Here is a 24,422-nt window from a genome sequence, read left to right on the forward strand (position 1 = left end):
TTGCCCTTGATCCACCTTCCATCCAGCTGCTTCACACACACGACGCAAATCAAGATGGCACAATGAAATGGATCATGACTGTTGCGATCTGCACGTGCCACCGAGGTTGGATTCGAAAGTGTGCTTGCGCGAGTAGGCCACGCCGTGCGAATGGATGTGCAGAGCGATGAACAAAGGGGCAAGGAGAATGAACGCATTTGACAGGGGCCACGTGCAAGGAGAAAGAATGTGTGGGCGAGCGGACGGTCAGAATTCCTTGTCGGATCGAGCTTGAAGTCAGGTGGGCGGGGGGGAGATGAGAAGGACTGCAATTCGCGAGGGAATGGAACGAGCGTGACTTTGTGATGTGGATGAGCGCGGAAACTGCGTGACGTGGTGGGGAAGATTTGGGGCTGAGGGATGCGTGCATCATGATTTGGACGAGGGGCAAAGGCTGAAAGGAAATGGAGGGAGAGGGGGGAGCCAAGGCTCAGGACTCGGCGATGTACGAGACTCTTTCGAAGGAGGAGGAGGTAAAAGCGGAAGGGGAGGGGAAGGTTAGAAATTTGCCCAGTCGAAACGTCGCGGGAGCGAACACTGCTTCGTGCTCACTGAGTCATCTGGTTCGAGTCCAACGAACGAATCTTGAGCGCCTTGACGTACACGGCCGCGCTGGCCTCGTAGGGATACAGACGAGCGCGTTGCTGAAAGGCCATGACCGTCTTGACGATGGCCGCAGTGTTGCGAGCTTTGTACACGTTGATCAGTGGTTCAAGCTTGATGGAAGGCGGCAAGGGAGGCAAATGATCGAAGGCGCGAGGCTCTGCCGGGATCAATTCTGGCTTGAGGCCGGCGGGCGCGCTCTTGCTGAGATCGACCGGTTGCGTGGAAGGAGATGATGGGTCGAGAAGCGATGGAAGCGCGTCATTGATGGCCAAGTCGGAGATGAAGAGGCCTGAACCGAGATTCATCCGGTATTTCGATCAGCAACAGCAGTTTATCACAGCAGCTAGACATGCGTCCGACTCACCGAAGAAAGGTATGCAGCCTTCACTGACGGTTCCCTTTGCCGTCGCTCCGCCCGCAGTAGCGCCGTTGAGACGAACAGAAGGAGGTCGAGCAGTGCCGACGCTGGCCATGTCGTCTACGTATGCATCCGAAACCATATCGCGCATGGCGTTTCGCATAAGTCTAAAGTTGCGCACTGGGCTGACAAAGCTCTTGAGATCCCGCAAGACCCTCATCTCCCACATGCCAACCCTGCTCCAGGTTCTCCGCAGTCTTTCAACCCACGGAGACTGTAGACCAAAGATGATCTGGGCAAGGGAAGCAAAGTTGGAGTGTTGCCAGCATTTCTGCGGGAGCGTTCGAGAAAGGCATGGTCAGTCTCTACCATATCCCTAAGCGCACTATGGAGACCACACTCACAAAGGCAACGCGAATGAACTTAGCTACGACGGCAGCACGCTCGTCGACGTTCTGCGTCAAGACGATCTCGCTGGCAACCCAATTGCAAGTCAAGTTGAAGCGAGCAACGATTGCAGATACAGCGCTATCGGTATGGACTTTGCGATACGAGATGGCCTCAGCTTTCGCGCGCACTCGGCCTTGGTAGAAAGTTTCCCAATCGTTGACAACGCCAACCGTCTGCTTCCACCGATCCGAAACGAGCTCTTCCCATGTGACAGCTTTGAGCAGCTCGGCTTCGATGAGGCACAGCTGCTGCGCCATGCTCTCCGAGCTGTATTGCAAGAGGAAGGAGCGATGGACGGGCGGCGGATTCCACTGCGCGTTTGAGAGCTGAGGAGTCTGCTGTGTGCTGCCAGGGGACAACGTGTTGCTGAGAGCGCCTCCGTGGCTCTTGCGGCGCTGCGTCGGTTTTCCGCCCAGGCGCGGAGCAGGCAGCTCGGAGCGCTGAGCTTCAAAGCGACCTTGACGATCAGCGTTGAGGGCAGCAATGAGATCGGGGAGATCCGACACGCTGCTCGCGCGGGGCTCTGCTTGCGCTTCTGCCATAGAAGCGTGAGACTCGTTTGCCTTCGAGGCGTCTGCTTGGGCCACTGCTTCCGAGCCGGCGATCTGAGAATCGTCCGCAGCTGGCCCACTTAGTTGCGCACCTGTTGACGTCTGCGCGTTCCGCGCCAGGCTTTCCAGGAAGAGCTTCTCCACTCGCTTCGCCTTGGACCGTTGTTTATCCTCATCTATGACACCTTCTAAGCGCCGTAAGGCAGCTTCAACGTCTCCAGGCTCCTCGTCGTCGCTATCGGCAAGATCGAGTCTGAAGCCACGGACGAGCTCGTAGCCGGCCAAGGCTTCATCTGGGTCGAACAGATCGGTCTGCAGCATTCCGATGACCGGATCAGGATGCAGCAACTCGGCCTCCGCTCTTTGACGCTCCATGAAGCTCATTCGCGTTGACAGAATCGAAGGCGCGTAGTTGCTACCGGGGCCGCCAAACCCGGGGGCGCGCGTCAAAGACGCGTTTCCGACCGACGCGCGGGCGCCTAAAGGGCTGTAGACTTGGCCTGGGTTGAAGCTAGCAAGGCTTTCCATGCTCATGCGAATCGCTTTTGTCGGCTCCAAATCCTGGACGTGCTGGGCCATGCGAAGATCCCTGGCACCTGGCAGTCTGCGCAAGGCCCTTCTGACCACTCCATCGTCCTCATCACTCGAGAGGTCGATGTCGTCGATCTGAACGATGTTCGGCCGGTCGCTGCTGGTTCGTTGCATGCTAGCGATCGATCTGATGCTTTGCCTGCTGCCAAGGCCTCGGTATCGGCTCGAAAGCATTGAGCTGCGTGGCTCCTGGGGCGCAGTGGACTTTCGCAAGCTAGGCGTACGAATGACAGTGGAGTCGGACCGAAGAGTAGATGCGCTTGGAGCGTGGTGGACCGGATGTTGCCCGCCATCGCTCACTTCGCTGATTGCCGCCTCCCCCAAGGAAGTGCCCGGCATCGCAGAGAGCGCTCCTTGCTCCGCTAGTAATGGATCGTGATCAGTGCTAGTCAACATGGCCTTCGCGTCGGGCCCTGTCAGAGCGTCGTTTGACCCGGAGTCGCTCGCAATGCCTGCACCCTCGATGCCGAGTCCAGCGCGAGCGCTGACATTCGGCACGGTCAATTCGCGCTCCGAGGCAGACAAATCCAAGCTTGAGGCAGGAGTGCTTCTCGTCTGCGCGCTCGCACCGCTGAGACTTGGGGTACCCTCCATCCCAGCACTTTCACCCGCACTATCGCTGCTGATGTTCCCGAGAGCCTCATCTTCCGTCAGCTCGCTGGGCGCGAGCGCCCGCTCTTCTGCGGTGTGGAGGTGCGACGCCAGCGCATGACGGATGTCGCCTTTTTGATCCTCGTCCCTGAGTCCGAAGAACGAGATGAAATTCTCCAAGCCTCCTCGAATGAAGAGCAAGTCGCCGCTCTCATTTGCCTCGAATTCCAATCCGTCGATGCCATTGGCTTCGGAAGCATTGTTTGGCGCGCCACGCTGCCCAATGACACGGCGGAACCTCGAGATGCGCCCGACGGTATTGACAAACACCCTCGAGATAGGATTCTGAGAGGAAGGAAGCACAGGTGGCAGCATTCCAGACTGTGACGTGCCAGAAGCCGTTGAGCTATAAGGCTGGAGAGGACTGGGAGGCGCTGCTTGTTGGCGCGTAGCAGGCGCCAAGGTATGACGATGGCGCACAAGGCGTGCCGCACCCCCTCGGCCGTACAGAGCACGAACGCCGTCAGCTTCTTCGACGTTGGCGATATCGGCCGAGGACAGCTCTGGCGCAGCGTCCCTCGAGGGCATGAGTGACTGCTGAATGGCAAAGGGAGCTTTCTTTGGCGCATCTTCTCCCGAGTCCTCGCTAAAGTTGAGGTCCACCTCTTCTGTTTTGCTTGCTTCGACGTTCTGTGTTCCTTGAGACGAAGCAGCGAACGCGGCAGACGAGTGACCCGCTTCGGGACTTGGTTCGCTCTGATTACTGTCCGACCGTCCGCTCTCGTGAAGAAGCAGGCCGCTCATGCCGGCGCTCTGATACTGCTCCTTCAGACTCCTGACGAGCTTCTTCAAGCTGCGTATGATACCAGCATCGGCAGGTCTGGATCGAAGCTCCTGCTCTGATCCGATTCTGTTCAGCCATTCCGTCAACTGACGCCTGAGCGCGCGATCGGGCAAGAAATCGGCCTCAAAGAAGTTGGACAGCCAATGCTTCAGAACGACATAAGTGCGAACCCGGACAATGCGCCTTTGCGCTTCGTCGGAAGGTCCTACCGCTTGGGCCATGGCCCACTTGAAGCGCATGATCAATAGCGATAGCAAATCGGAGGCCGTCATGAAGCTTCGGAAGGTGAGGAAAAAATCCGTCAACAACCTGCCATCGATCTCCGACGTCAGCTCCGAGACGATACGAGTGGACGTGCCCGCGATGAGGAAAGGCTTGGGCTGCGTTGAAGTTGATGACATGAAGGAGCCTGCGCCGCTGGCTGAGCCTGTGCGCTTGGAGCGACTTCCGCTTCGAGCTCTCCCATGGGCTTGCTGGGTGCCCTGTCCAGCACTGGTCGGCGAAGAGGTAGCAGCGACAGCCGAGCCGCCCTCGCCCGTCACAGCGCGAGCAGTGCTGTAGCGCTTCGCTGCTGCGTTGGTTCCAGGCTGCGAAGAAGGTGCAGAGCCGTCGTTGCCCGCCGAAGCTTTGGCTTGTCGACCGAAGGGTGTGTCTCCCAGCTGAGGACTATCCGGAAGAACCCTTCCATCACGACCACAAAGCTGCAGCTGCCCGTCCATATCAGAGGACCGCATCGCCCAGATAGCAAATCTGGGATCATCTCCACACGTAGCAGAGGCGATCGTGACGCGCGCAGATTCTTTGGTGGGTGCGCCTGAAGGACCCAAGGCGGGATCCTCCGTCGAGGAAGGGCTACGAGTGTGCACCGGACTCTGATCTTCGCCCGACGACGACAGTGTTGTTGCTAAGCTGGATCGTTTCGAATCTCCGCCGCTGGTGGAAGTTGTAGGAGAGATGATTGATGCCGCGTCAGTCAAGGCATAATGCTGGAGCACATCAAATATCAAGGTCTCTTCATCCTTGGCGCTGATGGCAGAAAGCGGTACCATCCTTTCCGCCTCGTCGTCCTCGTCTCTGTACCCTTCGTCACAAAGAATTTCCTCGCGCTCGCTGATGTCGAGATGCGGCAGGATGGCTGGAGGAAGTGTCGACAGCAAGATTTTTTCTTCCCCAGCTCGCGCGGTGGCTGCGGAGTCGGCACTTTCGAAGCTCTGGGCCTCCCGAAGCAGCCTCTGGCGCGGGCTAGCGGGGGAGCGAGAGTCAGACAAGCTTCTCGCGTGCAGGGCAGAGGCGTGATTACCAGAAGCGTCGGGCCCCTGGTCTTGGTCTGAGCTGTAAGGCGACCGACCTTGAGCAGCGGCAAACTTGTGCACATCCTTGAAAAGCGGCTCGCCAAAGTTTGTCATCTGAGGTATGGGCGACGTGTCCCAAGAGGTGCCCCTTGTCACTGCCGCTTTTGCAGAAGAGGAAGAAGTTGCGCTGCCTCCTCTGGCCATGGGCACAACTGGGTGGCCAAAAGGACTAGCCCCTCGCCAGCTGGATGGAGGCGCTGCTCTGCGCGACAGGTTGGCAGCAGCGTGGGCTTCCAGACCCGTCCTCAGAGACACGTCTTCGCCCTTTGACTCGTATCTGGACAGAATATGCTGCTGCTGCTGTTCTTGAGCATGCTGTACTTCTTGTTGCTGTTCTTGTCTGAGTCCCAAGATAGCGCCCAAGACATCACCGCCTTGCAACCTGTCAGCCTCTGCTGCTGTCAATCTATCGCGCACGTTCAAAGGGGCGCTGAAGGATCGCGAAGATTGATTCATGGCGTGACCTGCTTCTTGAGGCGGAGACAACAATGTGGAAGGAATCTGAGGCATTGGAGGAGTGTTCCCCGACTTGGCTTGACTGGGGAGAGGAGGCACAACGACCCAGCCAGAAGCAGCGGAGCTAGACCCTGCGGCGTTCTTCGCTTGTCCAGAAGACGCTCCCATCAAACCCATGCTTCGTAATGTCGGGATGCTCTTGCTGGTCTTGAGAGCCTTGCTCTTGCCTTTACTAGCTCTACCAGTAGACCCAGCAGCCGAGCCGTTCCCTTTGCTGCCTGCACGTCCTCGTCGAGCTTTGAACGCCGAGTCGCCTGCCGTTCCCGCGCTGAGATCCTCCACACTGAGACGCGCCATCGTGTCGATGTCATGGGAAGCTGCTAAAGCGACGCTCTCCGAGCTCGAGCGCGGCATAGTCGGAGAGCTGCTATCTAGGCCCATTGCGTCTGCTTGAGACGCTGGTTCGTTCCTGTACTTGAAACGATACACGGTTCTACCACCTTCAATGCGCTTGGCTGTAATTCTGAAAGGCGTGCCGCGGCCGTAGTCGAGTTCGTCAGAGGCGGTAGCGTCGGACGATACGAAGGGAGATGGATGCACAGATGAAGAGGCGGACGATGAGGCTTGAGCAGATGCGACAGCAGCAGCAGCTGCTGCTTCCTCCTCCTCATAAGGCCTCAGATATATGCCATACTTGGTAGCCAACAGCTTCACAGCGTTCCAATTGGTTGTCTCGACATCAGGAGCGCTAGATGCATCAGGAAAGCTGGATAATGTAGCTGCAGACGCGCCCGAGCCCGCTGCAGGGATGGATGCTGTCATTGCGGTGCGGGACGAGGATGTGGGCAACTGGATGTGGTCGCTCTTGCTCGTGTCGGATGATGATGGTGCGGCTTGAGTCGAGACCGCAGCGGCGGCCGAAGGGGCGATGCCCAGATTTGAGCGACGACGCGCGGCGGTCGGCAGTTGATTCATCGTGCTGATCTACTGTGCGGTCCTCATTTGCATGTGGAGAAACATATGCAAGATCGGCCGGTGCCAGTGCGATGTGTCGATGGATGCATGGATGTTTGGCAAGTCGGTCGGTGAGACAAGCAAGCAAGTAGGCGTTTGTAGATCAGGGCAGCAAAGAGCCAAGCCCTGCCGTGGTAATCCTGAAAAGCCAGGGAGGTCGTGGGTACGTGTATAGATGAGGAGCGAGGCCAAGACCCGTGAGAGCTAGTTCTTGTACAGTCGCGGACCTTATTCTCGGGGCAGCAGCAGAGCTGCGAGAGCAAGTTTCGGTCAATCGAGGTGCCTGCGCGCTGCAGCAGCAGCAGCAGCAGCAGCCTCCCCGCGCTCACTGTAGACTTCATAGCGATCGATCGAGCGCCCGTGATTAAATTGTAGCACGCGTAACGCTCAAAGCTTTAATTACGGTATGCACCCCATTTGAGCTTTGCAATCTGAATGAAGGCGCGTTCACAAAGCCGCACGTGCTGAAGGACTTGGCGTGTCGATTGAGCTTCTCTCGGAGCCTCTGTCCAAAAGTGTCTCCCCATGTAGCTCCAGGATATGGACCCAAATCTGTTTGGGGCTTTGACTGTACACGAGACTGTGTGCGAGTGGTAGTCCTGAGCAGTGTATACATGCTGCAGTACTTGCGGTGTGTACAATCTTGAATCACGACTGTGAATATTCGTGATTGAATACAAATATGCATGCATGCACCGGTGCGTGCGACCGCGCGGGGTCCGAGATCCGCGCATGGGCGCTGCGCGTGTTTTGCGTCGTGTTCGTAGACCCATCGACGTCAAGCATGCTGCTGGCTGGCCTAGCTTGCGCGCTTCGTTTTGACTCCAGACTCCACTCACGGCTGCAGCGGCCAACACCAGCATCTCGAGGTTCGAAACACGCGCGATCAGTTTGCTCAAAGAGGCAAGTCATGCACATACATATGAATAAGCCGCGACGTGGACAGCTGCTGACTTCGGACTCGCGACCCAGTGCAGACTGCCGAGTAAGGTGTGCGCGGCTCACAAGTCGGAAGTCCTCCTCGACTTGTGGGTTGTAAATGTGGGGTTTGGCAATTTGGGAAATCCGGGCTGCGTGCGCGATCAGAGTCTTGAGTCTTCTTGCGTGCACCACTCGGGACTGGTAGCATATGTCTCGAGTGCGCCAAGGCGTGTCCGAGCGGCAGATGGGCGCGGTAAGTAGGTGCGGTACCAAGTACCGAGGACGATGTTCTCGAATTGTTGTGAATGAAAGCACCTGAACGATGCTACAAAATCGTGAACGGGCATCGGTACGCCTGCAGTCTTGAGTTGCCGTACGTCTGATTGACGCTAAACCAGATGCATCACTCAAGACTATAGAGCTTCTTCCTGAGCATCATGCTAAGCTCTTGTGCGCACCTGGGCGGCTGTCGGCTTTTGACACCTCGTGATTGGACAGGCTCTCACTCGCTTGTGCTTATTTCTGGCACAGACGACCAAGTATCATGAATCTTGCTGCCTGCCATGCCTCTTTCGGAGCCTTCATTTGTTCGACCCAGAAACAACGGCTGGGCTGCGATGACAAGCTCGATCCAAAGGTCGCTTTGCCAAAAACAGGTCCTAGGGGCTGTCACGGCGGTGCCTAATTTGAGCCGGCGCTCCACCAAAACTCGAGGTCACGTGATGATTTTGGAGTCGAAAAAAGTTGAGACGGATCGGTGTGTGACAAATCAAGAATGCCTCTAACCTCGCGGAGTGCGCCATTTTTGACAATCAACAATCACAATCAGAATGGTGGACTACGAATGTACACCTTTGTCAAGTCTCGTCAGACCGTTCCTCGTATCGATTCAGCTCCCAGTCCAAAGCTCATTTCCAGCGCATGCAAGCCAGCAACATGTCGTCGACCGCCACGACGACATTGACGCTATCCACGCGGGATGGAACGAGCTCGAAAGCGGGCGACCAGTCGACCAAGCGTCGCAAAGGACCCAAGCCAGGCAGTTCCAAAGAAGGCAACACTGCCGAGAATCTCGTCCGAGTATGCGCCGACATAGCTTCTCTGCTAGTGCAAGCCTACGACAAAGGCTTGCCTCTGGAAGTGAACCTTTTCCGAAAGCAAGCATGCAAGAAGCACGGGTATTCTGGAATTCCTAGAATGACGGAAGTGATTGCTTCCATTCCCGAATCTCATAGGAAGAGCATCATCCCTCTGATCAAGGCGAAGCCCATCAGAAGCGCTAGTGGCATTGCGGTGGTGGCGGTCATGAGCAAGCCGCACAGGTGCCCTCACATCAGCTTGACTGGTAATGTCTGCGTCTACTGTCCAGGTGGACCGGACAGCGACTTCGAGTACAGCACGCAGAGCTACACGGGCTACGAGGTGAGTAGGCCTGTCTAGTAGGTCGACGGTGGTGCATCTAGGCAGGAAGACCGGAGCTATTGTGGCCGAATGGGCGGTCTTGAGGAATGAAGAATCAAGGTGAAGCCGCATGAAGGTGACAGATTCAGCTCACGCTACAAGTGCCTCACGACAGCCGACATCAATGAGGGCGATTCGTGCTCGCTACGATCCGTTCGAGCAGTCGCGCAGCCGAATATCTCAGCTCAGAGAACTGGGCCACTCGACGGACAAAGTCGAATTCATCGTGATGGGCGGGACCTTCATGTCCCTGCCTCAGGATTACAGGGACGAGTTCATTGCTCAGCTGCACAACAGCTTGAGCGGATGGACAGGAAAGGATGTGGACGAAGCAGTCAGGTACGTTTTCTTGGAGGATGCTGTGCTCAAGAAGCCGTTCTCTCAATATTCGTCTGCTCTCTTATCGCAAGGTTCTCCGAAAGATCGTCGACCAAGTGCATTGGGATCACTATGTGCGTAGGGAGCTTCAGTGGTTGGCACCGCATACGTTTCCGCTCACATCCTCGGCTTTCTTCCCCAACACTTGCAGAGAAACGCGGCCAGACTACTGCCTTCGACCGCACATATCCCAACTGCTGAGGTACGGCTGCACACGACTGGAGATTGGTGTTCAGTCCGTCTACGAGGATGTAGCTCGGGATACGAATCGGGGCCACACCGTCAAAGCTACCTGCGAAACGTTTCATCTGGCCAAAGATGCGGGCTACAAAGTCGTAGCTCACATGATGCCCAACTTGCCCAACGTGAGTCATCTGCCGGCCATCTCGCGAGTCATGGCTGCCTTCGCGCTGCAAGCTCACCAAATTTCCTGTCGACGCACATGCCGTGATGCAGGTGCCAGCAGAGAGGGACATGGCGCAATTCGTAGAGTACTTTGAGAACCCGGCTTTCAGATCCGATGGTTTGAAGCTCTATCCCACGCTCGTCATTCGTGGCACGGGACTTTACGAGCTCTGGAGGACAGGTAGATACAAGTCGTACCCTGCAAGTTACTTGGTCGAGCTAGTGGCGCGAATCTTGGCTCTCGTGCCGCCTTGGACGCGCATCTATCGGGTGCAGCGGGACATTCCGATGCCCATCGTCACTTCTGGCGTGGAGAACGGAAACCTGCATCAGTTGGCCGACGATCGGGTCAGAGATTTGGGTCTGGAATGCAGAGACGTCCGATCGCGCGAAGTCGGCATTCACGAGATCAAGGACAAAGTGAGACCTACAGATGTGGAGCTGGTTCGTAGAGATTATTCTGCCAATGGAGGTTGGGAAACTTTTTTGGCCTACGAAGATCCAGAGAAGGATGTGCTGGTGGCTCTCTTGCGTTTGAGAAAGTGCTCCGACGCTACATTCAGACCCGAACTGACAAAGGGTCCGAGCAGCATCGTAAGGGAACTGCACACGTACGGCAGTGCCGTACCTATACACTCTAGAGACCCTACGAAATTCCAACACCAGGGATTCGGGACATTGTTGATGGAAGAGGCGGAGAGGATAGCAAGGGAGGAACACGGAAGTGAAAAATTAGCGGTCATCAGCGGTGTCGGAACGAGAGACTACTACGCCCGTCTAGGCTACCATTTGGACGGTCCTTACATGAGCAAGATGCTCTGAGCAATCATCCCCTCGTGCGCGCGATGTATTCGCAAGCAAGACGACTTCGAAAATCACTGAATCGAGATCATTTGCCCACTTTCAGCTCCACTGTTCAATCTGTGTGCCATTTTCGATAATTGTGTGCTTGTGTGTAGGGTCGAGAGCTTGTGATTGTCAGACTTGTGCTTCTTGGGATCTGTGCTGCTGCTTGAAGAAACGCGCAATGAGAGCATGCGTCGAGAAGTCCAGGGGCAAGCAAGACTTTGGTAATGACTAGGCAAAGGGGAGCGGCAACACTCATGTGACGGATCTGGGTAAGGACAACGGCGATGGCGATATCGAGCTAGTCGTGACGAGTTAGTGTGGGGATGTAGCATTGATGTGGGGTCGGAAAGCTTTCTCTGGGTCAAGTCTGGATTCTATTGGGTTGATATTGTGCCGCTGGATAGAAAAAATGTTTGGATTCAGGAACAAGAGCCATCCGACTTGAGCGTGTCCGCAGTGTAGCACACCTCGCCATCCGCGTTGCGAATGTAGACGCATAGCAAGGTGCGTGTTGTATGGAGAAGAGAACAGGAGAAGAGCAATGCGTTCGGCAACACCATCGTCAGACGATGGCCATGAAAGGCGCAGGCAGGGTGCGACGTCTTTTAAGACTGCTGCAAATTGGTGATCCCGAGCACAGACTTTTCGTCGGGAAGAGTGTGCGGCGGCGAGCCAGTGGCATGCTCGTGTCCAACCGGGTCCAGCGTGGCGCGACGCCTGCTCGGGACGTGAGGAGGACTGTCCTGTTGCAGAGCACGTAGAGCCGAGCTGTCGAAGCCCGACATGCGAAGATGTTTGTCGTCCGGGGTCGGCGACCACACGCCTGCTCCTACGTCGTGTGCTTGCGAGGGCCAAGTCTGATTGCTGGTGATGCTCCGTCGACTGAAAGTGTTCTCTGGCGTCTGAAGATTAGAAGCGCTCGTGGCTGTACTTCCGTAGCTCAGAGCACTCCCAGGACTTGTGGCACCAGTCTGAGTCGATTGACCGGACGGTGTCCACGGCTCCAACGTCATGCGTGATAGAGCCAGCTCAGGTGGTGGACTTTTCGCCTTGGTGTCGAGACTGTCTGATTTCGTGGTGGGCTTCAAAGAAGCCTGAAGTTGTGAAGCAGAAGCTGCATGATGATCTTGCGAAGCATGAACGTTAGACGATGGCGTCGGAACGAAAGGCTCGCCGAGGAGGTGGCTGAGACCGTTGTGCGGGGAGCCAGCGCCGAATGGCGCTTGAGTCGACGATGACATTGCGGTTCCCATCGTGCACATCTGCTCTTCCATCCAGTGCGGCATACCTTGAGATGAGGACCGGTACGCACTTTGGCTAGGCCCATGGGGCTGTTTGAAGTGCGGAGGTCCGTATGGGAAGGGGACGCCTTGAGGGACTTGACCACGTCCGCTCATATTGATGTTCACAGCACTCGGGCTTGGCATTTTCAACGGATGGTCGTAGACTTGCAGATCATTCGGCGCTGACTGGCCGAAGCAGAGATGGCCAGACCCTGCTTTCATCCAAGGCGGCGACCAAGCGCTTGCAGGCACCGGGGTGGGCTTTCTCTTTGGCTGTGGTGAGCTGTAGGCGACGTACTCGGCCGTGAGCATCTTCCCATTGCGCACCTTGCCATTGATGTCTTGGAAGGCCCGACGAGCAGATTCGGCATCGCAGAAGGACACCAACCCATAGCCTCTGGGAATCTGATGCTCATCAATGGCGAGAGAGCACGTACCGACGCTACCGTACGGCTCGAACGCACGTCGAAAGTCCTCGTTATCTACGATGGCCGAGGGATCCAGACCGCGTACCAGGATGGTGATGGGGTCGCGGGTCAGCGAAGTCAAGTCACTGGGAGTGCCATTGTAGTGCGCATCCAAGTAGGCCGGCGTCGCTCCAAGATAAGGGTTGCTGTGCATCATGAACGAATTGTTGGTGGTGATGCTGTCTTGTCCACCGCTCTCTGCGGAAAAGAGACTCGAACGGCTGGACAGCGGTGTAAGAGGCGAAGGTAGGGCAGACGTATCTCGTCCAAGATACCCGTGCGCACTTGGAGAGGTGCCACGAAGCTGAAGAGGTTCAGGGTGCCAAGATGCCCAAGACTGTTTTGAGCCCCACATCGACCGATTGTCTTCGAGCGCTCGGCGGGATCCGACGCTGGAGCGATTGCGCGAAAGATTGCACTTCATGACTTCCGACTTGTGGTCTGCTAGAGGGCCTCCGTTGCGTTGCACAAACGCATGAGATACTTCGATCGGATATCCATTCCAGACGTAGCCATTGAAGGTGTCCATCGCACGAAGTGCTTGCCATGGAGCCCCCATATCGATGAAGCCACGTCGACGAGCCTGGCTGTCAGTGATGGCGAGAATGACGCAGTGCGTCACTAGGCCACAGTGGCCAAAGAGCTCCGCCATGCTGTCCGAGGTAGCATTGAGCGGGAGGTTGAGAACGTAGATGTTGGTGGACAAGACTTTCTCCTGGGTTTTGCCCTCATCGTTCAGCTTCGACACCTGACGATTACCAAACATGTCGGCCTGTAGCTGTTGGCCGTAGAATTGTGGGGCAAAGCTGTGAGGTCCCGTTGGTGCTAGTCTACTCTGATGTCTGTCGCGCTCGAAGAGCTCCTGGTCAGAGGGCAAGTAGAGAGCCATGTATGGTTGAGCCCCACTTGTTGAAGTCACCGGCACTCAGGTTGGGTCAGCATGGAGACGCATGCGTGAAGCCTTCACAACTACAGACGACTCACATTTCGCGTCCGAAATGAAACTGCTTGTTGACGCACAGTGAGAGGCGCATGCTCTCAAAAGTGCTGAAGGTGACGGAGACCCAATGCGCATCCGTATTTTCGGACGAGCGGGTGCCAACGATCTCGCCGAAAGGTTGTAGCAAGTAGACCACATGCTCTTCAGTGACTGCACAAGGTGTCGTGATCCGCGTCAGCAAGGTGGGGTTTTGACAAACATCGAGACGTGCCGCGCTGCCTCACCAGACATGGGCAGATTTGTCACAGCTACCGTGCGCAGGTTGGGTGGACAAGGACGCCTTCCATACGCAGGGCTGCTCCAGTCCATGACCGAACGCTGGATCATAGATCGCTTCTCGGTGATAGACAGCATGACTAGAGCGAGAAGAGTTCGGCGAAAAAGGTTAGCTGGTTCAGCTTGGTGGTCGTCGTCGATTTCAGGCCTCAAAGTTGTCAAGCAGTAGTTGCGAAGGAGTCCGATGGAGCCGGACAGCAGCAAGCAAATTGCCGAGTCCAATGCGCTGAGAGCAGCAACCGCGTTGAGTGGTCGAAAGGCTCCTGGTGTCGACAGAATTTGCGTGTGTGATTGACGAGGGAGAAAGAGATTAGATCGAAGGCCTCTCTTCTTGTACCTTGTCGACGCTTTTGATTCGCGATGTCAGATGAGAGCACCAAAAAGCGGGGGTTGGTGTCTATCAGCACGAGTGAGTGAGGAAAGCTTCCGAGAGGTTGCGTCCATCCAAGGACCAGCCAGAAAGCTCTTTCGTCCTATGCAAAAGCGTCGCTGCTTGGTCGAGCGGAGCTGCACTGCGCCTGGCCAAGGCTGTGTTCAGGCGATTACTTTACCCACGCTTGAGCGCCTATACCGGTCGAGAAGCCAGGCGACCGTTGTGCCATGCATGCGGTGAAGTACGAAGTATTGATCGCGAATGGTAGGATGCCCCCGAGGATGGGAAGTCGTGGAGGGGTTGAGACTTCCTCGTAAGATCAGACTTTAGGGGCTGAGACTTGTAATCGTGAATAGGAAGCTAAAAGGAAGGTGCAGGGTTGCGATTTCTGACTCACCTTGCAGAGCAAGCGGTGGATTGCGCTTGACCTCGCGTGGGCAGGCAGCAGAGCTCTGCTGCTGTTCACTCTGATGTGGGAGTCGCTTTGCTTGTGTTCCATATACCGGAGATTGCCCTTTGATGGCGAGGGTGGGGCGAACGGGCCCGTGTCCGTGTCCGTGCTTCAAATTCTCGATTGAGTTGAGGCGGCAGCCAAGGCAATTCGACTGACGACTGCTGCATGGCTTGGGTGGGAGGACCGAGCCTATCTTGGGCAGGTGGTGCATGCGGCGCAGCGGCTCGCAACACCTCCCTACGCCCTCGAGCTCATACTCGCCAGCAAGTACGACATCTTCAAACCATGATCTGGTCCCAGAAAGGCCCGTCCGATCATGCGGCGCTGGCAGACCTGATCTGTTCGAGCTCTCCAATAGGGAGGGATGCATCGTGCAAGCGTGAGAAGCCTGTTGGTGTGAACGCCGCGCAGCTATCCCGCTGCTGACAGTCCACCGAGAATTTAGACCACGCAACCGACATCAGCACGAGAAGCGCGTGGCTACACATATGCAACAGCAAGCTTTGTCCGACTGTGGAACGCGCCAGTAAGCTTCACGCACGCATCAGCATCATGCAGACGCGGCTTTGAGCGCAACCTTACCATGTGTTCCTTGCTGTCGTTAGCGCCGTTTCGACTGAACGCTTTCTCCGCGACGAGTCAGGTGCGCCCACCCGTGCTTCAGATTGATGAGCGTCCACTTTGATCTTTTCTGAACCCGTGTCTCGAGGCCAAGTAGGCGCCAGCAGGAGGCATGCTGGACTGTAGTGACAAGTTACAGTAATTCGTGAGTGTGTAGTGTTGCGTGAGTGTATTCATGATTCGTGATTGCTGAGCAAGCCAGAGCGCGTGAGCAGCATGCTTAATACACACTAGGTTCTGCGACGACAAGCTTTCGCATGATCTAGCGCACGTCAAGTCTTACATATCGTAACGTCGCTCACAGGCTTACCGACCGGCGCACAAGCAGAGCTGTGTGCAGCAATTCTGGAGTGGGATGCCTGCATGGTCCTGAGAATCAAGAATGTGAGTCAGGAGAGCTAGAAGCAGTTGAAATGCGCGCCATTCATTTCATTCGATGAGCTGGCTTCCAGACCACTCGGTGGGGCGATCCCATGCAGCTTCACGCAGAGGTGCCTTGCTATGCTATTCACTGAGGAGGATTGATGCTCGCAGGATCAGAACGAACCACGATCCCAGCACTCCAGTAGTGCATAGGCGGGTGCGTTCGGCAGAGTGAGAGCGGGGAATCCACGTGCTCCACACTCGTGACTCGATGGATGCACTCATAGTTCTTGACTCACACTCAGACCCACAACATTTCAAGTGTTCGAAACTTGGGCCAAGGCACCCCATCGAACGCAAAAGAGGCGCCGCCGAAATCCGAGCTTCCGAGCAAGGGGTGGGTGGGGGCTCATTCCGCGCCTCTGCCTGATAGCGTCTCTATGGATCTAATCAGAGCGCTTTGGCGTCGGATTGATGGATCAAACATGGCCTGGTAGACTTTGCTCCGGCTAGCAGCTGTGTGTCTTGACTGATGGGGACTGGCTCAGGTGGAGTAAGCATCGTCTAATGGGACTCGGTCAAACACCGCCACTCCTTCTCGTGGAATCGGTTCCGCGGCTAAGCACGCCACTGCCCGCTTTGCTGAGGCGCAGATGCGGCGCCTACGTCCGCTGCACCAAAGGAGAGATGCGCTATTCCTCCGCTGTGTCTTGATTCTGCCAGGTGCTCGATCGAGAAAACCTGCTGATGAGACTCACAACAATCGCGACTTCAAAGACTCATCTGCGTGGGCGTCCTCCTCATCATTATTGTGACGGCGGTGTGGGAAACGACTGCTGTTCGTGTTGCGCTAGCGCGTTTCTGCATTAGCTTGCATGCGGGCATGAGCGGGCCGAAGCTGCTGTCGCAGCCATCGGGCATCGCTGCAGCCAAATTTTGAGGACACCTAGCTCTTTTGCCTCCAGGCTGAGCGGGGTTCTGCTGTCAGCAGCTGTGAGCCCCTGCAGCGCAACCTTCGTGTCTGCTGCATGATATGGTCCTTTTGCCTAACAGTTTGGGCGTGCAGTCAGAAGAGTAGTTGTGAGCTGTCGGCGGCGATGTTGAGTAGTTCTGACCCACGACTGGTGGTTCACCGGCGGTGTCCATGAAGCGAGTATCTGAATCAGTGAATGACTCCACGACTCTGCACATCGTCACTCTGACTCTTTGACTTTTTGCCCCTGCGACGGCGGCTTTGTCACGCACTACAACAACAACAGCTTCATCTATCACCTGCATCGCGAAAATTTGTGTCTGTGTCGGCTCGGTGGAGCCATTTCGAAGCCGATTCTTGGCATCCTCAATCCGTAATCGGCTACAGACTCATTGTACATGACGAAAGAAGCGATTCGTGATTGACAGCTCAAAGTCGGCGTACTTGCGTAGTAGCCCTTTGACAAAGGCTGGACATAGGCGGGGTGCCGCGTCCGATCGAGTGCGGTGTTGTGCAGCCTGGAGCGCTGAACTTAGATTCACATCATTATTGCTGCTCATGGCTGCCAGCTCGGGCTGAGACGCGGAGCCGCGTCTCGACTCTCGCGGCGCAAGCTGAATCAGACTCTGGTGAAACGCGCGTCAATGGTGAATGCTCAAGAAATTGGCAGGATCCATCAAGTTGCGTTCGCGCTGTGGGACCCGCGGGCATCGGTCCGTCATATATACAATCGTGAATGGTAAACTGAAATCGAGTGAAGCTGTGCATCAATCAGTGAGTCAAAGTGTAAGTGCAGAGGGGTGAGGCTGTTGCTGCGCACCATTCATCCACCTTTACCGATCATAGCGCCAGCAGCTGTAGGGGATTGAATGAGTTGCAGACGTGGACATGGCGTACGTACGCGCACCAGCATGTGACGGACTTTGATGCGTCTAAGAGCCGCGGGAAAACCAGGGCTCGCTATCGGACGCGGCTTGTGCCACATCAAACACCCAATCGCAAACACAATCATCCGGTGCTGTCTCAGCTAAGTCAAGATCGAGCTAGCTGCGCGTATCGATCGCAATCTGAGCTGACACGCTGCGAGCTGAGCTGAGCAAACCTCCCGCCTAGCCCTGGTCATCTTGCGAAGACAAAATAAGATGTAGGAGCATGATGAGCGAGTGACATGCAGGATCACGAGGACATACGCGGCGGGCCGCTCGAACCTTGAAAGCTGGAGCAGCGCATGCACCTTGCAAGGCTCGAAGAGGGGAGCACAACGGTCACCCAGCATCTCACTCACGGGCCGTCTCAGCCACGTAGATAGCCAAGAAAAAGTGTCTGGTATACTCATATGAGACTGAAACGTCTCGTCATGGCCCAGCCCAGTCTTCTAGCGCTTCTTCCCGGCCGACACTCGTGGGGTGACCTTCAATCACAATAGGAAATCTGCTGAGATGCAAAGATGAGACTTTGTAGCAACGATTCTGCACCGTCTACGCCATCCACGATTGTTCAAGAAGTCCAATTCAAGATTCAACGGACATCGAGGTGAGGAGTCAAGTCAAATTAAATTCACGATTGAATTTGAGTCAAGAGTCAAAAGCGAGATCTGAGTGAGTCACGTGTGGGACTACGTGCCGCGTTCGACGCGCCGAGCAGCTCATCATCATCTTAGCGTATCGGATGCGTGCTGGGTCGGTCCGTCAAGGTTCGCGGCAGTCGAAGCCACCGTAAATGAGTCAGTTGTGAGTAGCGCATGCTGTGCTGGGGCAACGGTTCAATCGTTTCCATTATCACGCTAACACGAATCGCTCGTGGGATTCGGCGCTCATTTCAAGCTCACCTCCGACTTACCCTCATATTCCTGCACAAAGGGTGATCACATGCCAAAAGGGCCGCGGGCGCCGTTTGGTATTTCACTGCTGTCTCGGCATGCCTTGCTTTCCAGCAGTCAGCTCTAGTCGATCGGCTCGAGTGTCTTCGACGAAGCTCCTTAGCTCCTCCAACCAACGACAAAGGACGATGTTTCACGGGCAGGCGCCACAGCGATAGCGACGACAGATGGCGACGACAAGTGACTCAGCGAGCCTTCCCCAGGCGAGTGACGAACACTCGCTTGAAGGACTGCCATCTCAGACGCAAGATGGAAGCGCAACCCCCGATGCTATGGAGCTCGCTCGGGTATCATCAGAAGATGAGCTTATCTCACGGGCGTGTACAGTGACGGACGACCTGACCAACCCGTCCACCAGAACCTCCTCTGCGTTGCAGCACAGCGGAAGCCCTGCTTGGCGGGATGAAGGTGCCACGGTCGTGGCAGCACAGACTGGCGCTGGCGATGATGTGGCGAACAGCGCGGAAATGCCATCACCCCTAGAGGAAGAGCCTAGCCAGCAGCTCAGTAGCGAGGATGTGATCGAGCTCAATAAGTTCAATGAGGGAAAGGTGCGCATCTAAGACAAGATTTGCGGAGCATCAAAGTTCATTGAGCTTACGACTTTAGCCTCTCTCGCCAGTCCCGCATCGAGGAGTTCTTGCAAGTAAGTGGCTCGGCGATTGAGCGGTGCGTGCTGTGCTAAGCCTCGACTTCGATGAACTCTCATTCCAGATTTTGGACCAGCGACCGAAGCTCGAACCTCTTGCAGATTGCAAAGAAGCGGGCAACAGGCCATCGGATGAGATCTGGCCAGATTTGGATGCGAGGATAGCGGAGACGGAAAGCTGGATCGACGAGGTGGAGCGCATAGAGGAGGAGGCTACCGCTTGGAATGCGGCTGATGTTGAGCGCTTAAGGCGCGTCTCTAAAGGTGAGTCGGCTCACGGATGCCAGCAAGCGTTCTTTGTCTAAGTCAGAGCAGACCAGAGGCTAGTGTCATCAGTGCCCGCCTTCGTGAAACCAAGTGTTGACCCGCGCAAACCGGTCTCTGGCGGCCTTCCCTTTTCAGAGGCTTCCGAGCGGCACATGTCTCCTCAGGATGCTGATCTGGTGGAGCTGGCTCTTGAAACGCTTGTCGCCCTCGACAAGCTGCTTCACCTGTGTGGCTTCAGGCGAGATCAGCTGGAGCTGCTCCGGGCTCGCCTCGAATGGGAAAGCCACCGACGGCATTGCTGGGACGTCTATCGTACACTTCTTGCGGATGTCGATGAGTTCGTCACAGCGCGAGCAAGATGGACTACGGAGGTCTATCTGCACGGAGTGGGGCGCAATCCCGACTCCAATGCCAGCTCGTTTGACAGTGACCGATTGAGTCCGGAAACACCGCTCCGATCGCCACTGCGAGAGCGAAGCTCCGCCTCTCGGCAACGAGTCTCTGCGCGCTTAGATGCAGACAGCCAGAAGCTTGCACATCGCATCAACGCCTTTGCCAAGGCAACTGGAGAATGTGGGGACGTGCTGGACGGAGTCATGGAGTGTCATAAGCTACCTGACGAGTTCCTAGACGAGCAGGACCGTCTTGAAAACTTGACATCCAGCATGGCCGCAAGATCAGAGCTCCTCGACCAACTCGTGCGCCAATGGCATCAGTCGGACAGCGCGTACTCGACTCTGCAGACGCTGGCGGCGGACGCTCAGCGCACCACGGCCAAGCTACGAGACGAGGAGCAGGGCGTGCCCGACAGCCAAAGAGCGCAAGACTTCAGCGGTCAGATCGCAAGCTTCTGCCAACGTCTCGAAACGTTGATAGGCCCTGAACAAGCTAGCTCGGTCAATCTTGCGACGCCATTAGGCGCACAACCATCTCTCCGAAGGCATCTGAGACCTGTGCAGCCCCAGGAACAGATCTATGCTGACCAAGCTGAGCACACCCGTGCTCTTGAAGATGCGCTTTCACTTGAAATGCACAAGACAGTCACCGCTGTTCGAGAGGCCAAATCAGCGCTTGAGCGACACTTTCGGGCTCTACGCGCTCTCCAACTCATCCAGCGGCTCGTCGCGTCGCTCGACTCTTTGACCAACCAATGTCGCGCCGTAGCAGAGCAGGCAACTTCTGGCTTCGAAGTCGAGTCTCCTTCGACAGGCGCTGACACAAGTGCGCAACGGTCGCTCGCAAATCCGGGCTCAAAGCCGGATTTGACATTACTTGAGGCTCTCAAAGCACCTGCGCACGACGTGTATCTCAGCCGGCTGCCTGGCCTGAGACCCACCTTAGCCGGTTTGGTCGTCAAGGGCGCCGACTTGCGCAAGGAGATCGACGCTGCCACCCTTGAAGCGGTCAAAGCAGGGCTTATTCCCTCTGCATTTCGCAGACAGCTCGACAAAAGTCTGGCAAACTTTGAGCAAGTCAAGAGAGATACCGATGCCGCTATTGAAGACGGATCTGAGGTCGTCGTGATGCTCAAGCAGCTTCGCACGGCGGATCAGCTCATCGATGCGGTACAAAAAAATGCTGCAGCACTACTTCAAAGAGTCAACGAGGATTGCATCAAGGTGGCTGAAGCGTACCCGTGGCGATCCGTCAACTCCACCGATGCCCTCAGGGATTTGCGCGCTTCTCTTCAGGTGGCCCGCGAGCGCATGACCGAGACCCGCCAAGCTCGCGCTGCGTCGGAGCGCGCTCTGCAGCTGGCAGCTGGCCTCGCGAAGGCCAATGAAGCTTCTTCAATTCAGCGGCATCTGGTTGATTCGAGCTTCGAGGCAGATCGGCGCGTTTCACAGGCAGAAGCTGCTTTGCGATGGCTCGAAGTCAGTCTGGATCAGCTCGGCGCCGTTGTTGACTTACGCTCGACTTTCGAAGAAGCCACAGCTCAAGGACATCAGGTAGCCGAGCTGATTTCGCAGCACGCAGGCCAGAGCGTTGCAACGCTGGCAAGCTCGGTCGCTACGTTTTCCCAGCAGGCGTTGTCCGTGCCTATGACTGGAGATGCGCCGACAGTTCTCTTCGAGCCCGTCGTATGCGCTGACCCCTCCTTCCGTTCTGTTGACGAGGAGGTTCGAAAACACGTCAATGGATGGAGCACAGAGCTCGAGACTCTGAAGGAGAGGGTCGAAAGTCTTGCACGACAACGCCAGGTCCGTCTGGACGAAGAGCGCTCGTCGCAGCAAAAACGTAACGATGCCCTAGATGCCGTTGCCAATGCATCGACCGCCGTCGATGGACTGGTGAAGCACGTGAAAGCTGAGCTAGCGAAACATGAGGACGAGATGAAGGCGACTGCAGCTGGACAGGATCCGCGTCAACTTCATCGGCTACATCAGCTGCAAGAGACGGTAGCTTCTTGGACGCAAGCATCTACGAGCAGACTGCACGTTGCCATTGCCTCACTGACGGACGCTTGTGACGAAGCTGCCCGCCTAGGCTGCACTGAGAGCACTCTCATGCAGCATCAGCAGCTGACTGCTGATGCTCGCTCACATGTAGCGCAGCTTGAAGCTCAATTTGCAAGTCTCGTGGCAGCAATCAACCAAAGCATCGAGTCTTGCAGCAGGTTTGCCACAGAGGAGGCGCCCCCGGCAACCGATGGTCTCGAATTTCCAGTCTCTTTAGACCCAAGCTCGGATGACCTCGAAAGCTCGTCCTCGAGTCGGCTCGAAGACAACGCGCACACGAAGCAGCAGGGCGCTTCTGAAATGCCACAGGTTGAGCTCGCTCTCACCGAATCTGTATCTGACGGCACAGGCGCTGAGGTTGATGTCGGCGATGTCAGCATCGATGTATTCGGACCGAAGAGTGTCCTCTCGACCAAATCCTCTGACGCTCCAACAGCACCTCGTGGCAGAGAGCTGGATACTGTTCAAGACCTGGTCGGACGCCTTGAGGCAGAAGACAAGGTGTTTGTTCAAACTCTCCCGGACGGCTCCCTTCAGAAGCGGCAGTTACTGCGGCTGCCAACCACATCTGATGACGAGCAAGCCCAAGCGCAGATGCGCCGCCACGAAGAGGAAGTCTACGCAGCCTCATCGAGCCTATCGCCCTCGAGTTCTCAGAGCACCGAGCTCGCGCACGCTCTTGCAAAACGGCAAGGCCGACTGAGAAGGCACTCCCGCCTCTCGCGTTTCGGCGACCTCGCATCACAACTGGAGAACCAGCTCGGAGAGCTAGTAGAGCTTTTGGACAGCCTTGATGCCGATGCAGAAGACGACCACAGATCGCAATCACGACAAGGCGAGCGCAATCTGGCCCAGAGCAAGTCCGCCGGCACAGTCGTCGTGAACGAACGGCTAGAGGGAGCACAGACGCTACTTGCTGAGACAAGTATCGCTGCAGATCACGTTCTTGATGATGTGCGGGTCAAGAACACGTTGGCGAATGTCAACGCCCTACACCGAGAAACTCGGGCGATGGCCGACGAAATACTAGGCGATCCCGAGCTGCGTCGCCTTCAACGCCAGCGTGAAAGCGTAGTGCCCTCGCCAGCGTTCTCGCTGAGTTCGGCTTCATCGACGGAAGTCTCATCGGCGGAATATGAGGCCTTGTCTGATGGCAGGGACTCTCCACACGATGCGATGGGGTTCAGACCGCCATCAAGGGAGGCGTCCCCTGCTCCTGTGAGGCGTAAAGCGCAACTCCCTTCACAGTCTATCCGTACCTTGTCAGCTGCAGCTGCCACCGATCTGATTTCGGCTTCGCGACGCACGGTCTCGGAAGGTAGCCCGCTAGTCAGGCCAATCAGTCGAACGTCGAGCGCGGCTCGAAGGAGCGGCATTCCTAGATCACCCCGGAAACGGCTGCCGTCCGAGGTGAATCCCGCGACGACAGAGCAGACGACAGCGGGTCCGGAAAAACCAGGTGCTCTGGGACATCTCAGATTGCCGAGCGCCCTGTCGACACCGGTGGGCAGCAAGTTGCCAGTGCGCACGCCAAGCCGTGCCACTTCCATCTCTTCGGTTAAAGTGTCGTCACGCAGAGGTTCGAGACATCCTAATCGGTATCGACCCAACGTCAACAACAAGCTTGACGTTGCCGTGTCTCGAATCGTGAATCAGCTGCCTCAGCCGATTCAGATTGCGCACGCTGCTACCGCGCCGGACGCTGCACCACGGGACGCATGGAAAGACGATAGCGGGAGATACTGGGTAGGATCACGCAATCCAAGACTGTGCTTCTGCCGCTTTCTGCGAAGTCGTATCGTCATGGTTCGGATTGGAGGTGGCTGGCAAGAACTCGGGAGGTGAGCGTCCCAGATTGTAGCGCAAACGTCTGCAGTCATTGACCTAGCTTGCTTCTTACAATCCGTCCCAGATATATCGAGCACCACTACACCGACTTGATGGCCGAGGGCGCCACATCTGCAGTCTCGCCTTCTGCCAGCGACTTGCCCTGGATCAAGGGAGGTGATGTGCTGACGGCGACACCTACCCATCTAAAGAGGTCCACCATCGCAGAGCTCCACGATTCAGCAAGTGCAGCGAATGTGTCCCCACAAGAGGTCGCCAGCATCGTCCTGACACCTGCTGAAGGCCGTCGCCTACCGTCGGGGTCGTATGAGCGGGTCAGAACTCCTTCTTCGAGCTCGAGAAGGAGCGTGACACCGGGCGGCGGCGGCGGCGGCGGCGGCGGCAGCGATGACACGCCCACGATGCTGGCGCGACGCCGGGTGGAATCCGTTTCCATCTCTCGCCCTTCGCACTTGTCTGTCGGAGCAGCGCAACGTCGAAAGTCGAGCACGTTGCTTGTGGATGCGAAGATGGCGCGCAGCTATGGACCTACTGGTACACTGCTGAATCTCTCCGACGTCGCCGCCCGTCATCCACCGAATGCTTGATGCTCTATGTATTTTGAAACCCGCTTTTGCCCCTCGTATCGCCCTGGACACTCCCTT

General features: G+C 56.5%; 5 protein-coding genes across 5 annotated transcripts; 2 read left to right on the plus strand and 3 right to left on the minus strand.

The window, feature by feature from the left end:
- Nucleotides 1-333: 333 nt before the first annotated feature.
- On the minus strand, nucleotides 334-7,014 carry IE81DRAFT_54130 (ras GEF). The gene is made up of 4 exons (XM_025517432.1): nucleotides 1,408-7,014; nucleotides 1,010-1,334; nucleotides 592-934; nucleotides 334-494 (listed from the first exon to the last, which is right to left on the minus strand). Exons 1-4 carry the CDS (start codon nucleotides 6,811-6,813, stop codon nucleotides 470-472), a joined length of 6,099 nt encoding a protein of 2,032 aa, XP_025371121.1. The 5' UTR covers nucleotides 6,814-7,014; the 3' UTR covers nucleotides 334-469.
- A 1,579-nt stretch (nucleotides 7,015-8,593) lies between these two features.
- On the plus strand, nucleotides 8,594-10,919 carry IE81DRAFT_321880 (histone acetyltransferase ELP3). The gene is made up of 5 exons (XM_025513467.1): nucleotides 8,594-9,195; nucleotides 9,350-9,573; nucleotides 9,645-9,686; nucleotides 9,764-9,977; nucleotides 10,069-10,919. The coding sequence occupies exons 1-5, from the start codon at nucleotides 8,710-8,712 to the stop codon at nucleotides 10,837-10,839; spliced, it is 1,737 nt and encodes a 578-aa protein (XP_025371122.1). The 5' UTR covers nucleotides 8,594-8,709; the 3' UTR covers nucleotides 10,840-10,919.
- A 295-nt stretch (nucleotides 10,920-11,214) lies between these two features.
- Nucleotides 11,215-13,655, minus strand: IE81DRAFT_54159 (hypothetical protein). Its single transcript, XM_025517433.1, has 3 exons — nucleotides 13,637-13,655; nucleotides 12,179-13,478; nucleotides 11,215-11,992 (listed from the first exon to the last, which is right to left on the minus strand). The coding sequence occupies exons 2-3, from the start codon at nucleotides 13,380-13,382 to the stop codon at nucleotides 11,472-11,474; spliced, it is 1,725 nt and encodes a 574-aa protein (XP_025371123.1). The 5' UTR covers nucleotides 13,383-13,478; nucleotides 13,637-13,655; the 3' UTR covers nucleotides 11,215-11,471.
- Nucleotides 13,656-14,280: 625 nt separating this feature from the next.
- IE81DRAFT_54162 (hypothetical protein) lies at nucleotides 14,281-15,144 on the minus strand. The gene has a single exon (XM_025517434.1). The coding sequence runs from the start codon at nucleotides 15,087-15,089 to the stop codon at nucleotides 14,592-14,594; it is 498 nt and encodes a 165-aa protein (XP_025371124.1). The 5' UTR covers nucleotides 15,090-15,144; the 3' UTR covers nucleotides 14,281-14,591.
- A 3,259-nt stretch (nucleotides 15,145-18,403) lies between these two features.
- On the plus strand, nucleotides 18,404-21,942 carry IE81DRAFT_54242 (hypothetical protein). The gene is made up of 5 exons (XM_025517435.1): nucleotides 18,404-19,106; nucleotides 19,178-19,201; nucleotides 19,270-19,468; nucleotides 19,607-21,494; nucleotides 21,673-21,942. The coding sequence occupies exons 1-5, from the start codon at nucleotides 18,723-18,725 to the stop codon at nucleotides 21,722-21,724; spliced, it is 2,547 nt and encodes an 848-aa protein (XP_025371125.1). The 5' UTR covers nucleotides 18,404-18,722; the 3' UTR covers nucleotides 21,725-21,942.
- The last annotated feature ends 2,480 nt before the right edge of the window (nucleotides 21,943-24,422 follow it).

The sequence above is a fragment of the Ceraceosorus guamensis genome (genome assembly GCF_003144195.1).
Source record: "Ceraceosorus guamensis strain MCA 4658 unplaced genomic scaffold IE81scaffold_15, whole genome shotgun sequence".
Lineage (NCBI taxonomy): Eukaryota > Fungi > Basidiomycota > Exobasidiomycetes > Ceraceosorales > Ceraceosoraceae > Ceraceosorus > Ceraceosorus guamensis.

Coding starts and splice junctions, on each gene's coding strand:
- IE81DRAFT_54130 (XM_025517432.1), bottom strand. CDS start 6,813: ATGAATCAACTGCCGACCGCCGCGCGTCGTCGCTCAAATCTGGGCATC. Junction 935..1,009: donor AGGCTGCATACCTTTCTTCG/GTGAGTCGGACG, acceptor ATCTCGGTTCAG/GCCTCTTCATCTCCGACTTG. Junction 495..591: donor GACTCGAACCAGATGACTCA/GTGAGCACGAAG, acceptor CTCCTTCGAAAG/AGTCTCGTACATCGCCGAGT.
- IE81DRAFT_54242 (XM_025517435.1), top strand. CDS start 18,723: ATGGCGACGACAAGTGACTCAGCGAGCCTTCCCCAGGCGAGTGACGAA. Junction 19,107..19,177: donor ATAAGTTCAATGAGGGAAAG/GTGCGCATCTAA, acceptor CTCTCTCGCCAG/TCCCGCATCGAGGAGTTCTT. Junction 19,469..19,606: donor CTTAAGGCGCGTCTCTAAAG/GTGAGTCGGCTC, acceptor TTCCCTTTTCAG/AGGCTTCCGAGCGGCACATG.
- IE81DRAFT_321880 (XM_025513467.1), top strand. CDS start 8,710: ATGTCGTCGACCGCCACGACGACATTGACGCTATCCACGCGGGATGGA. Junction 9,574..9,644: donor GATGTGGACGAAGCAGTCAG/GTACGTTTTCTT, acceptor TCTTATCGCAAG/GTTCTCCGAAAGATCGTCGA. Junction 9,978..10,068: donor TGATGCCCAACTTGCCCAAC/GTGAGTCATCTG, acceptor GCCGTGATGCAG/GTGCCAGCAGAGAGGGACAT.
- IE81DRAFT_54159 (XM_025517433.1), bottom strand. CDS start 13,382: ATGTTTGGTAATCGTCAGGTGTCGAAGCTGAACGATGAGGGCAAAACC. Junction 11,993..12,178: donor GCCCCATGGGCCTAGCCAAA/GTGCGTACCGGT, acceptor ATGCTTCGCAAG/ATCATCATGCAGCTTCTGCT.
- IE81DRAFT_54162 (XM_025517434.1), bottom strand. CDS start 15,089: ATGCATCCCTCCCTATTGGAGAGCTCGAACAGATCAGGTCTGCCAGCG.